The sequence below is a fragment of the Boleophthalmus pectinirostris genome, unplaced genomic scaffold (genome assembly GCF_026225935.1).
Source record: "Boleophthalmus pectinirostris isolate CB_2022bp ecotype Guang Dong unplaced genomic scaffold, ASM2622593v1 HiC_scaffold_5, whole genome shotgun sequence".
Taxonomy (NCBI): domain Eukaryota; kingdom Metazoa; phylum Chordata; class Actinopteri; order Gobiiformes; family Gobiidae; genus Boleophthalmus; species Boleophthalmus pectinirostris.
The window spans coordinates 34534183-34548153 of NW_026571404.1; the positions used below are offsets into that span (position 1 = coordinate 34534183).

At 39.9% G+C, this 13971-nt stretch overlaps 1 protein-coding gene across 1 annotated transcript in view; it reads right to left on the bottom strand.

Moving 5' to 3' along the window:
• The window catches only part of cdh5 (cadherin 5), a 222190-nt gene that overhangs the window by 108594 nt on the left and 99625 nt on the right, over positions 1–13971 (bottom strand). The window contains exon 10 of the mRNA XM_020929300.2: positions 8750–8859. Coding sequence (XP_020784959.2) covers positions 8750–8859 — 110 coding nt within the window. The remainder of the gene's footprint in view (positions 1–8749; positions 8860–13971) is intronic.

The window sequence follows — 13971 nt, forward strand, 5'->3', positions numbered from 1 at the left end:
AACAGGAGAGACAAAGAGAGGGGGAGAGAGGGGAGAGTGAGAGAAAAAGAGGGAGAAAAAGAGCGAGAAAGGGGAAGGAGCGCGAAAGAGGGAAAGAGAGAGGAGAAAAAAAGAGAGGGGGGGAAGAGAGAACAGAAACAGGAGAGACAAAGAGAGGGGGAGAGATAGAAACAGAGAGGAAGAGAAAGAGAGAAGGGAGGGAGAGAGAGAGAGAAAGAGGGAAAAGGAAAGTGAGGATAGGAATAGGAGAGGTAGCGATCCAAAGAGAGAGGGAGAGACGGAGAAAGAGAGAGGACGAAAGAGAGAATAGGAACGGGAGAGAGAGAGAGAGAGAGAGAGAGAAAGAGAGGGAGAGGAGGGGGCAAAAAGAGAGGATAGGAACAGGAGAGACAAAGAGAGAGGGAGAGAAAGAGAAGGAGAAAGAGAGAGAGGGGAGGGAGAGAGAAGAGAGACAGGGAGTAAGAGAGAGAGGGGAAAGGGAAAGAGAGATAGGAATAGGAGAGTTAGAGATCCAAAGAGAGAGGGAGAGACAGAGAAAGAGAGAGGAGGAAAGAGAGGATAGAAATAGAAAAAACAGAGAGACAAAGAGAGTGGGAGAGAGGGGGAGAGTGAGAGAAAAAGAGGGAGAAAAAGAGCGAGAAAGAGGGGGGAAGACAGAAAGTTCAGGGAGAGGAACGGAGAACGAGGAAATGAACAGAAGATAAGAGCAGAGCTGAGGGATGGAGGAGTGAGCCAGAGGAGAAGAGAAAGACAGAGAAGAAGGAGAAAGAAAGAGAGAGAGAGGGGGGGGAGGTCAGAACATATAAAAACTACAAGTCCCTCTGCACACTGCCAGACGAACTGGAACCAGCAGTGACAGCCAAGTATGTGTGTGTGTCTCTGTCTCTGTGTGTGTGTGTGTGTGTGTGTGTGTGTGTGTGTGTGTGTGTGTGTGTGTGTGTACTGTATAGAGTCCACAGGGGGGAAACAGCCTATGCATTAATTAGCATGAGTTTCAGATGCTGGTGTCCTGGTGTCACATTAAAGACACCGTGGGCCAAAGTACACAGTGTAGAATGTCTGAAGTTCTGTTCGCTGACCTAAACTCACCTCACACTGTTTCAAATATAAGCTGTCAGGTCAAGAATACACAAGCGATGCAAGCAGAGATTATAAGAACTAAAAGAAATAATCACTGTGAACATTTAAGAAGTCTGTTTAGTTAAGTCTGTACTGCAAAAAAGAGAAAGTCGTCCCAAATGTGATGTGGTTTTTATCCGGCTGCTTATTTCAACATTGGCTTTTTCATGCAGAAAGTTTGATTTCATAAAGCAAACTATAGAGGAGTGTTTCTCAGACTATGATACATGTGCTGCTAGTGGTACTCTAGCTGCTTCAGGTTGTACTCGGACATGTCAACAAGTCAACTTTTGTGACATTACATTGGCACCATTGGCAACAGGAAACAGCGGACTTAGGCTACGTTCAGACTGCAGGGCTTAAAGGGCCCGTCTCATGCAAAATAACTCTTTTCACATTGTATCTTCTGCACATAAACAAGCACAATTTGGGTTTTGGAACATCCATTACACAATAGTTATGAAATGTTACTGATTTCTTGGAGGCGTCACAGACCAGGAACTATGAAAGACCGACTATTGCTCCTCCCCCCGCCCGTCCTGAGAAAGCACAGGCTCCGCCCTCCAAACGTGACGTAGGCTCTGAGTGAGCCGCCCTTCCTCCGCCATCTCAGGGAGGGAGGGGGAGACAGACGTGCACCCTGATAGTGGTAGAAATAAACTTTTATTCATCATGGAGATACAGCGCGTTCAGCCGCATGTGTTGGACCTGGAATCAGACGAGGACTTTGAGGTACACGAAGCTCAAGCACCGCGTCGACATCAGCTGAACATTACTGATTGGTAAAGTATGAATAAACACTAGTAGATAAACTTATTATATCGTGTTCACTGCAGTGTAGAACAATGAGCTTATGCTGTCGCTTTTGTCTAGGTGTTCATGTGGGAATTGTCAGCTGATGTGAGGTGGAGGTGGGGCGGAGGCGGTGGAGCGGGGGAGGGGGACTGGTGTGAAGTGCTTTCAGCTACGTCAAACGCGTCATAGTTGAAGCTGCCTGTGTCATTGTTGTAGCAGCTTTAGTTCATTGTCATGTGGGGAGGGTGACAGAAATACGCTGCAATTTGTTAAAAAAACACCGGGTCAATCTAAAAATCCACGTCGACCACATACACAAGGTCCACACATCACTCTTAGAAGGTAGAAAACTCTGAAAAGTTGATTTTACATGAGATGGGCCCTTTAATGCTCAATTCAGATTTTTTTGTGAAATCTGTTTTTTTGCGAGGTCATTCACATTTCCTATTAAATGTGACTTGTATGTGAGCTCCAGTGTGAACTTTAAACACCCCAAAAGCGTTTTGCATGCACATTGGAGGACACTACGACGTCACACACAGCGAGCGTGCTCAGTGTTTACGGAAATCGCCAAAACGCTGGGCTTGTCTCGCAAAATATGGTCCGGTTCTTGGTAAAATGGACAGGTTACATGTCCACAGTTGCTTTGTTTACTTGAGTCTTTAGCCTCCTTGTATTTGGCTCACAGGCTCTTTGTTTTCATTGACATTAGAGCCAGGACCCCATGTACTGCGCTTGGACATTTCTTTGGCAATCATTTCACAAACTGCTCGGTTTCTACAATTTGGCTTGAATACAGCGATCCCCTTAAATATGAATCAACTCGCTAACCTCACTTTCCCTCCATTGACGAGACTCCGAGACTGACGTGTAGGTGGGATAAATTTGATCTGGCCGTTCAGACTGAAGTCGCATGTCAAATGATCGGATATGTATCGGTTTTAGGAGCACATATCCAAAATCAGATCTGTGTCGTTCAGACTGTCATTAAAAGAACAGATACAGGTCACATAGGGGGTCGCAAATTTGGGTCACTTCAGGCTGCAGTCTGAACATCGTCGTGGTCGCTGTATGTTTACTTTTAGGGACCTGTGGATGGAGGTAGGTCATGTGAGGTCCTCTGGGTGGAGCACTGTGGGTGGAGGTCAGGTCCCTCTCAACGTTTCTCCCAATGACCCCTTTTTTACTCATGGATACATTGGAGACCTTATACTATGTTACAGAGTAGTACTGATTAAAAAAAAAAAACACTGATGACTTCAATGTGCACTGTCTAACTTATAAGGACCTGGATGTTATTTCCTTGTCTGGAATGTTCCACGGTAGGACATCAAACATATCTCCCTCACATTTGTACAATTACAGATGTTTTATAACTCAAAAAAACATTTACAATTCATCCATTTACATAACTGCGCATAACTTTTCAACCGTAAAAGATAGAAACTTACTTTTTCTCCTTGAGAGTTGTGGCTTTCCGGGCACATTTCCGGCATTATCCTACACCACATGTACGCTGCGTTATGACGTTGGGAAAACGAGTGTCCAATAGGAACTTTGTTTTCCGCCAAACACACGCGCTCCGTCCATTTTGATTGGGCTTTGCCAAAGAGCGTAGTGAGTCAAAATGGTCGAGGATATTTTACTTAAAGACTTGATATTTTGCACTTTTGTAGCTAAGGCCTTAAATTAAGCATTTTTTTAATGTTTAAAAAAGTTCTTTATACATGTTTGCTGTGTGTTTTGTTTTTGTTTTTATTTCATTTGTATTTCTGGTCCTTTTAGCTTTTATTACAGCCATATGACACAACTGGAGCATGCAGATAGTGAAATAACAGGTTGTACTGAAAAAAAAGATGTGTAACACTTCATTAGGGCGAAAAAGGGGGGATTTTAATAGTAAAATTAAGAAAAAAAAATCCAGGTGAGGAAAAATGTACTAAAATTGCCCTTAAGTCTGTTAGAGTTAAAAAACATAAGTCTTATCATGTCCACACTTCCTTTTCCATAGATCTGACTATCAACCTGTTTCCATTGTGATTACCAAGTCTATTTTTTATACTGTGGAATAATAAACACTAGGGATGGGCATGCTTAGTCGATTAATCGATAATTGATCATTTTGAATTTCATCGATTACGTTCATTTTAATCGACAAACTGAATGTAGGTTGCTGTGTGTAGTGTGACCAAACAGGGTCTGTACATGTGTCTCTCTGCACTCAGAAGGAGCGAGACAAACAGTCGGTCAGTCTACAACGTGCCGAAGCACAAATGCGTATTTAACGATGACTTGTACAAGAAATTTCACGCTTTCCGTTGCGTTCGGGACAAGTGTGAGGCCATGTGCACAGTGTACAAAGCAGCACATATGTTTCGGTGTCCAGTGGGAAAAAGCTTTGCCAGGTGAGAGTCGCGCAATGTCGATGATGAGTTGCCACCTCCCACCTCCCGTACGGTGTCCTGGTTTTGACAAATGCAAATATGGTCACACTAACCTGTATTCCACTGAGTCGTGCCGCATCAGCGCACAAGAGCTGTTTTTTTCTTGCTTAATTTATACAAATGAGCCATGTGGTTTTAAGTTTCGTTTCTGTGAGACTTGCACAAAGCTTCATTAAACACATTATAATGTCAAATGGGCTGATGCGGCTCTAGAGTGGTTACAGTTTATATGTCGTAAAGTTGAATTTATTTATGCAGATTAGTAGTGCAGATAGTAATAATAATGATGATCAATTTTAATATAAAAAACGTTAATGATTAATCGATAATCGATCGTTAATTCTCCCGACGATCGATTAAGAAAATTTAATCAAATGCCCATCTCTAATCAACACATAACAGTAATATCTCCATGGAAACAAGCAGTCAACCAGAAAAGTTACTCTGTGCAGCTTTAATATGAGCATAGAAATTGCCATTCCTGCATTAAACGTCACACAGTCTAGTCTGGACGTCTTTTCCAGGAACCCCTGACAATTTTTAGGGACTCAGTATGGGACTGAGTGCTCTAGACAACACAATTACACTTCAATGGAGGCTGTCTATCAGAAAAGTTACATATATTTTAAAAAATCTCTTTATTTCAGGTGCCATATGCGTCTGTTGTCTTGCATGACAGCTTGAAACCAACTTTTAAAATAACAATACAGGTATAAACTTATGATTCCCACTGCTCATTATCACCATATAACCAGCTCAACTGTTATTCTCAAATGAAACTGTCAGCCTTATTTCACTTGCAAAGACCACGCTATAACAGTATATCCTGATGGAAGGTAACAAAGTAAAAGTACTGTATTTAGGTAGAATTTTAAGGTATCTGTACTGTACTTAAAGGGACAGTCCAGAATTTTTGACATCGGACTTCATTTCCTAGTGAGCCAGAGTGTTGGAGACGTGTGGAGACACTTTTAAAATATTCCATCCAGTCCTTGTATTTGCAGAGGTTGCTGGTGCTAGGCTAGTGCATGTCAATGGCCATAGTTATCCTGCCACTTAAAACAGTCTTACCCACTCCACAAAACACCCGAAGCAAATCTGTTATTATGCCAGACTGTCCATGTAAATGTCTGCATTTATAGAATAATGTTTGAAATAAAACTAACCTTGCATCACATGAATCGTTGCATGTTGAGGGACTATTTTCTCATATATCAGTCCACCACTGCCAAGTTTTCTATCAGGAAGTACAACTCGCTGCTGATGCTCAGACATAAATCCTTCAAATGCAAGGCTGACTTTACTTCTAAAATTATTCTATCAACACAGACATTCACATCGACTGTCTGGCATAATAATTATTTTGCTTCGGGTGCTTTGTGGAGTGGGTAAGACTGTTTTTAGTGGCAGGAGAACTATGGCCATTGACATGCACTAGCCTAGCACCAGCGACCTCTGCAAATACAAGGACTGGATGGAATATTATAAAAAGTGTCTCCACACGTCTCCAACACTCTGGCTCACTAGAAAACGAGGTCCTATGTCCAAGATTATGGACTGTCTTTTTAAGTATATTCGACAGTGGGTACTTTTTACATTTACTTCACTAAATTTCAAAGCAAGTATCTGTACTTTCTACTCCACTACATTTTTGTTAAAATCCCAGGCTAAAACTATATGGCCTGCATCTCATTACCTCCCAGAGCCTTGACATTACACTAAAATTCACCTAGTCTTAAAATCACATCAAACAATCACCTAATCTTAACATTGCATAAGACTTTTACCTATTCTTATCATTGCATCAAACATTTATCTAGCCTCAGTATTGCATCAAACATTGCATTAAATATCCTCCAACATTGCATCATGTTATGCCACTCACCTAGTCTAGCTGAACTTGCTCATTGTAGAGATGGAATTAAGGGAAAACTCAACAAAGGATCCAAACAAGTGATTTGTCTTTGTCTTATTTTTGGGCTTTTTATTCAGGTTTCACTGTGTCAAAATAATTAGGACAAATCACTATGCAATTACCTTAGGAGCATTTACCCTGTGACTAGGTCTGCTGCAGAGCGCTGTCTAGTTCAAATGTGGGATCTGCTTACTAGCAGTGAATACACTAGTGAGGTCAATGCCGAAAGCGATGGAGGATCCAAATTTGCCGAGAATTTCACATAATATTCATACTGTAGATCCCACAGGGCTCCTCCCAAGCACGTGCAGAGTGATCAGTCTTCACACATAGCATTATTGAGAAGTACAATTCTAAGAATAGAGGACGCTTCGAAAACCACATACCTTGCTCTGGAGGCCAGTCGCTCACCTAGCAAGGTGCAAGCATCCTGTACAGAGTGCATGTACTTTGTAGGGTTGTCCCGATCCGAGTCACGTGATCGGCACCGATTTCCGATCAGAAATCGGTGCCGATCACGTGACTGCGGACTCGATCTGGACTCAGCCGTTATGGTCTGATCAGGTATCGGATAAATAATATATACGTATATAACACACAGCGCACGCAGGACGCAACAGTTTTTCTGAGGCGCAGGATTTGCTCAGGCACGTCCACTTAGCGTGACTAACTGTCCCAGCGCCTGCTGTACTAGAGGCGCACTCGCACTGGGACTTTTGGGCCGTGTCGTGCTCGGGCGTTGTTACCTGTGGTTCTGTGGCCCGTGTTCACACCTGCGCAGCCGATGGCGTCGTCACACGGCACTGTTTGTTTGCATGTTGCACAACGGAGTTGGCGATTTTAGTGGGGAGGGTGGGAAAAGTGGCATTAAAGCGGTGGGACCGATGTTGTGGCGCGTGCTCCTCTGTGGGTTTGTGGATGTGGTGGTGGTGTGGGGGAGTGGGGGTGGCCGGGTTGGAGAGGCTGTGGGGCTTCTGTCATCTCGTTTTTATTTGGTAAGATTTTGTATTATTTGGATTTCATGGACGAGCTTAAATGTTTCAAATGTAATGCACAGGCTTCCATATAATATCAAATATACAAAGTGTAGATTGTGCAGAGTCGAGTCTCAGGTCTGATCTGATTCTGGTCTGGTTCCTGTTTTGTTCAGTTCATTAAGTTTACTAAGTTACACATTCCAAGACCAGACTGTGTGAAAAGTCAATATTTTCAACAATGATGGTGCACGGTTAGAAAAGTTAATAAAATTAAAGTTTTGGACAGTTGATTTTTCACACTAAGTTCAGCCCAAATACTACACATGAAATCAATACAATCTGATCCCCACACATCCTGGATCTTATTCTTTGCTCTTAGTTCATTTTATAATGTTTTATAGAAGTACTGGATCGGGCCTTGGTATCGGCAGATACTCAAAATCAAAGGACTCGGACTCGGGGGCAAAAAAAATTTGATCGGGACATCCCTAGTACTTTGTACCTAATTTGCATATTGCAAACTTCCTGTGCACAGTATTATCACAGTCCATTGTTGCATATACAAGGTTACAAAAGCAAAATCAGATAAATCATATTAATATAAATCATAAAGATGCCACTAAGTGCTATAACAATTATTTTACTACATTCTATGATTCACTAATGCTCTAAAAGCTACTATTTGAAAAATAAAACATTCTTAATAATATCAAATGAATAACAAAGCTCTTAATAAGGCTGGCACCAAAACCTTCATTTCTTCAGCCAGTGGGGGTGGGGGCAGGGTGTGCAGCAGTTTTTGAACCGCTCTGAAAAGTAAAGTTATTATAGTTATTTATTTTTGACATGATTTTAGGAGTTATTTTACCATGTTTGTTATAACATCCTGACAAAAGATTTTGAGTTCAAGCTTCGGGTTTTAATACTTGAACAAATTCACAACACTTTTTATTCCTAAAGTTCATTTTTAAACAGGTCTTTTAATACTTTTACTCCACCTTGCATTTATTCAATTACAGGTGGTTTTATAGCTCAAAAATACCTAGAAAAACAGGCACTGACTGTGAGCGGAGTTGTCTTTCTCAGAGGTGGGACCAAGTCGTTGTTTTACAAGTCTCAAGTAAGTCTCAAGTCTTTGACCTCAAGTCCGAGTCAAGTCCCAAGTCAAATACAGGCAAGTCCAAGTTGAGTCTCGAGTCACTGGCCCATAAGTCCGAGTCAAGTCCAAGTCGTCTGCTTTGAGCTTCAAGTCATTTCAAGTCTTTAAACCAAAGTACCAAATATAGCTTAGATTTTTACAATTTATATGAATTTTAAGATACATTGTTCTTAAAAAATCATAAGCTCTATACAGTACACAGTGAAGATAATGGCAAAAAAACTAATGAAAATAAAGTCTTACATTTACACTCTAACATTACTTATGGCCATAGAATTGATGACCACTTTGTAAACATATGCAGTGATATTTATAGTTTGTCATTACAGTATGTTCTTACCGTATTGGCTTTGTCATTTTCACACAGATAAATCTCCTCGGCGATCAGCTCCGGCTTGTTGTCGTTGATGTCCTGAACGTTGATGTCCACTTTGACAAATGACTCCAAACCTACAAGAAACACAACACAATCTTTCACAATGGTGCATAACAATAATAATAATTTGAAGTGTGAATTTGGCGCCTAGACCCTGATAGGTAAAGACTTGGAAATACAATAAGAAGAGAAAGAGATGGAGAGGCTGATGATTCTGCTGCTGCCGTGAAGATGGACTTTTTCCCATTCAAAAGATATATTTTTCTTAAAGGTCCTGTTTTATGCCAAAGTGACTCTTGTGAGCTTTGAGTCGCATTAGAATGTTGTTACCTCATTAAAAACATCCCTGGGGTTGTGTTGAGTACTTTATTTAGCTGTCTGCATCAGCTCAAAATGCTTCTGCTCCACTTTGTGATGTCATGAATCAGTAGTTTTCAAGTTATCAGCTAAAGTTAACATTTTTGTTCAGTAGAGATTGACAATTCCAGGGCTGAAATGATCCAAATGGTTCTTAGGAAGGTGTATGTAGTTTAAAAACACAGTGGAGCACTTCCCTGGACCATGATGATGTGTGAAATTCAGATGTGAGGCAGGAAGTGTTTCTCTCTGCTTCAGAACACAGCACAATGGGTGACAGCGAGTACGCCTGCACAGACCCACTATCGCAAAAAAATAAGTCTAAATACAGGTTATGATCCGTACGATATGGAGGAGTCGGACTTTTCACACAATTTCGAGGATTTGCGGCGTTGAGGTGATGGATATAATAAATGATCTGGTGCTGCAGACCTCGTATTACCCTGAGTCAAATGAAAGCCTTTGAAATTCTGGAGGCGTACAACTATTTTGAATCTGGTTGGGTTTATAAAAAGGTATAAAATGACAAATTACAGCAGTAAGCTCATAAAATTTGCACCACAGAAAGTTTTTTAGGGCAAGTTAGGACCTTTAATGCAACAGTTTATCTGTCACTTACGATGTTTGTCATTCTGAATAATTGTCCAAGAAATGTTGAAAATATTAGTTTATGTTATTATGTTACAAAGCGGTCGCTGCAAATTCGAGCATTGTCCATTTCCCCGCCTCTTGTTTTAAGCCGGACATTGTCGATCCACTTTTGTCATCTTTTTCTGTTTTTATAAACTTGTGACACACCACTTTTGGTACACGAAAAAAATAAATAAAAGAGTTGCAGCCACAATAGACTGCACAGTTTTTGGCACCGAATCAACGAAGGTAAATGGTAAAGGTAAAGGTAAATTTTTTTACTTTCTGCTTTTGGTGAACATCTGAAACTGAGCAATTACTCCATGACATCACAAAGTGGAACAGAGTGTTTTCAGTTTGAGAGAAGAACTAAGGCCCCGTCCACACTAATTATGTATTTGAGTTGTTTTTGTTGTGGATGCAGTGCTCGTCCATACTAATCTGACTCAAAACGGAACGATCTGGTGCCGCCAGCTCCCACAAATTAATTTGAGTACAGATCTGATCCGGCACTGTGTGGACGCCTGAAAACACTGATACGCTGATGTAGGTCTATTCGCCGCGAAGTAATTCAACACCAAAACTCTAAGAGGCTAGAATATACTGTATGTCCATTCATATAAATGGTCTATGTGTACGACCTGCAAACATATTTTTTTTAATTATTTATTTATTTATTTCATTCATTCATAAAGCATAAAAAGACATCTACAGTGTCACAACATCAAACACACAAGAAATGAATGAAAAGGAGCAGAAAGAAGAAAAAATCTTATGTTATCTGCCCCCCTTTCCTTTTTCAAGACAAAACATCAACACTGATCATCACTAAACATTCCATATCAGTTCAGGCACAATTACTGATCAATTGCAAACAGTAAATCTTCATTATTATACACAACTTAGTTTTCTTTTTCATACAGACACAGTGCATTCGATTTTATATGTTTTTTAAATGTCGTCATTGTACTTGATTCTTTTATTTCTTTGTCAAGACTCTTCCATAAGTGAACTCCTTTCACAGCGACACTTCGCTCCATAACCTTGGTTCTGAATCTGGGTTTTTTAAACATGTAGGTTCCTTTTAAATTGTAGTGTTTTGTTCTCATCTCAAACAGTTTTTGAATATTTACAGGTAATAAATTACACTTTGCTTTATACATGACTTTGAGGAGACTTAAGTCAACCATATCCTGCATTTTCAACACTTTAAGTTGAACAAATATTGGGTTGGATGGCTCTCTACAATGACTGCTGGTGATAATTCTCAAGGCCCTTTTTTGTAAAATAAATAAAGGTTGTAGGTAAGTTTTACATGTTGAACCCCAAATTTCCACACAGTACATCAGATAAGGTACAATTATAGAGTTATACAAAGTTAATAATGCTGTACTATTTAGTAATCTCTGAAAAGGTTAATATGAACTATCTCGTACGCAATAAAAGCACAGAACGGACTCACCATCAGCAGAACACCCCTCTGTCACAGAAAGAATACATATAAGTCGTGTCCTTTAATCTGACAGAAGCTGAACCGCATCAGCGCACAATAGCGAGCTGTTTTCTGAGCCTCAGTTTATGCAAATTAGCCATGCGGTTTTAAGTTTCGTTTCTGTAAAACGTAAACAAATGTGATCAAAGCTGTGTGGATAGGGAAGGCTTTTGAGGACACAGAAACGACGTGTCTGGAGGCAGATCGTTTCCAATACAGTGATATGGTGATACGGTGAGACGTTTCAGTATAAACGGGTCTAAAAGGTTTTAATTTTTCATTCCGCACTCTTCTCTCTATTTATTTCTATTGTGATTTTAACGTATTTCTTCTTCTGTAAAGCACTTTGAATTACTTTGTGGACGAATTGTGCTATACAAATCAACTTGAACTTGCCTTGCCTATGAAACAAAACACACAACTCCAAGTATGTTTTTGAATAGGAAACAATATTATAACAGATCAGAAAATAGCATAATATGAGCTGTTTATTCGCTATGGCAACAGCAGGGTGTAAGCAGGGACAGACAGTGCACTAACCTTGTACAGCGAGTTCACTAACCTTGCACTAACCTTCTTTGTGGAACTGTTTTATGATATAGTGACTACATAAAAGGTACTGTCTCCACTCCGTTAGAATGAAGTCAGCAGAGAAAACTTGGGGTGAATTTGGGGGGCTTACCGAGAGACAAGATAAATTACGTCTGGATTGTTTTTCTTTGCTTTGTATATTTCTTTTTATTGGCCAGAGACCCGAGGAAAATGTTCCACGATTTCCGCCGCAAAGACACTCGTAAAAACAGGTATTAAGGTGATTTATGTGGATCCTAAATGGTGATAAAGCATTTTGATGTGCAAAGTCAAACCATAAATGAATGACTATGTGTTAGAACGAGACTTGCAAATGGCTCAAACTAAAATGAATTTTTCCCAAACTTGAAAACAACATAAAAAGGACATAGTGAGATGTAAGGGGTTTGCTGCTGCTTTTCCTAATGTATGTGTCTTACCAGGGCAGCCATTTTGTGAAATAGTCAAAACATTTTTCAAATTTAGTGTTCCATAAATCGAGGTACAAAAAGGGTAATGTAACCTGCCCAAGGATATACTCTTGTACACTCTTGGTTAAAGTTTGAATTGTTGAATTTCAGACTCTCTCATTGTCTTGCTTAAAGGTGCATTGTGTAACTTTCTGGAGGTCCGCAACTTGTTTGTTGCTATGGAGATGTTAATGCTTTGGTTTAAATTGTCTACAGTATGGCAAAAACAAATCTGTCTTGCATTTATTCAACTACACGTGTTATTTACTGCTCAAAAATATCTTAAAAAACATACATTTTTACTGTCAATGGCATCGCCTCTCCACAGATCTAACCTGTAATTTGGCTTGTCTCCATGGAGATTCTTAAGTTTATGACCATACAGTGGAACATTCTAGGCACATCTCCACGGGGACAATCATGGAGAAGTTGCACAGTGTACCTTTAAGATCAAACCAACAAGCCAAAAATAAGACTATTTTTTTCATTATTTATCTCCAAAACCAAACTGAAAAAATGGACAACGATTAGTTTTTTCAGTTTTGTGTTTAAATTAATAACGAAAAAAACTAAAAGTCTGTTTCCGGTCCACCTGACTTAAACTGCAATGCCGGACTTTTGCACCTCACATGGACTAAACCAGGACTGAACCAGGACTAAACCAGGACTAAACCAGGACTAAACCAGGACTAAACCAGGCGTAAACCAGGAGTAAACCAGGAGTAAACCAGGACTAAACCCAGTAAACCAGACTAAACCAGGGACTAAACCAGGAGTAAACCAGGAGTAAACCAGGAGTAAACCAGGACTAAACCAGGACTAAACCAGGAGTAAACCAGGACTAAACCAGGACTAAACCAGGATAGATCCCAAGACTGAACCAGGCCTAAACCCGAACTGAATCAGGACTGAACCAGGACTAAACCAGATCCAAAAAGCAACAGTCTGGTTCATATTTGTAAGCAATAAAGCTTTGTGATTATATATATAAGAGTTTCTTTTTTTTTGTTTTTTGTTATAACATTGTTCCCTCATCAAAAACTCATCATGCCTGAAGAGGTTTAAGATCCATGTATCTTTGAGTAATTTAGCGATCTCTCCCAGTCAGTTGATCACAGAATGTGTCCGATGACAGTTTATGAACTGTGTAACTTTTCGTTTGTGGTTGCGTCACTTTCTTGTTTCTATGGATATGTCATTGGTCTGGTTAAAATGTCCCACAATTTGAGATTAAACAGCTCTGCCTTACATTTATTCAATTATAAGTGGTTTTATTTATCAAAAATATCTAAAAAAAAAAAACTGGTATTCTGACTGTGAGCGTGGTCGCCTCTCCAAAGATCTGACTTGGTCTGGTTTGGTCTCCATGATGATTGAAAGGTAAATCATTCCAAACAAAGCAATAACATCTCCATGAAGAAAAGCATTTGACGGACCCTCCACAATGCACCTTTAAAAACTCTGCAGGAGACGTCTGGATTTTTACCTTTGACGCAACAATCTTGTCAAAACGCAAACAGAGCATTTTTGAGAGCTCAGAGAAGACAACTTTGGATAAAAAAAATTTACAAAACAAGTGTGAATGAAGCAAAAAAAACAACTTCAGGTATGTTTTTGATGAGCGAACAATGTTATAAAAGCTCATAAATACTTAAAATAACCTGATG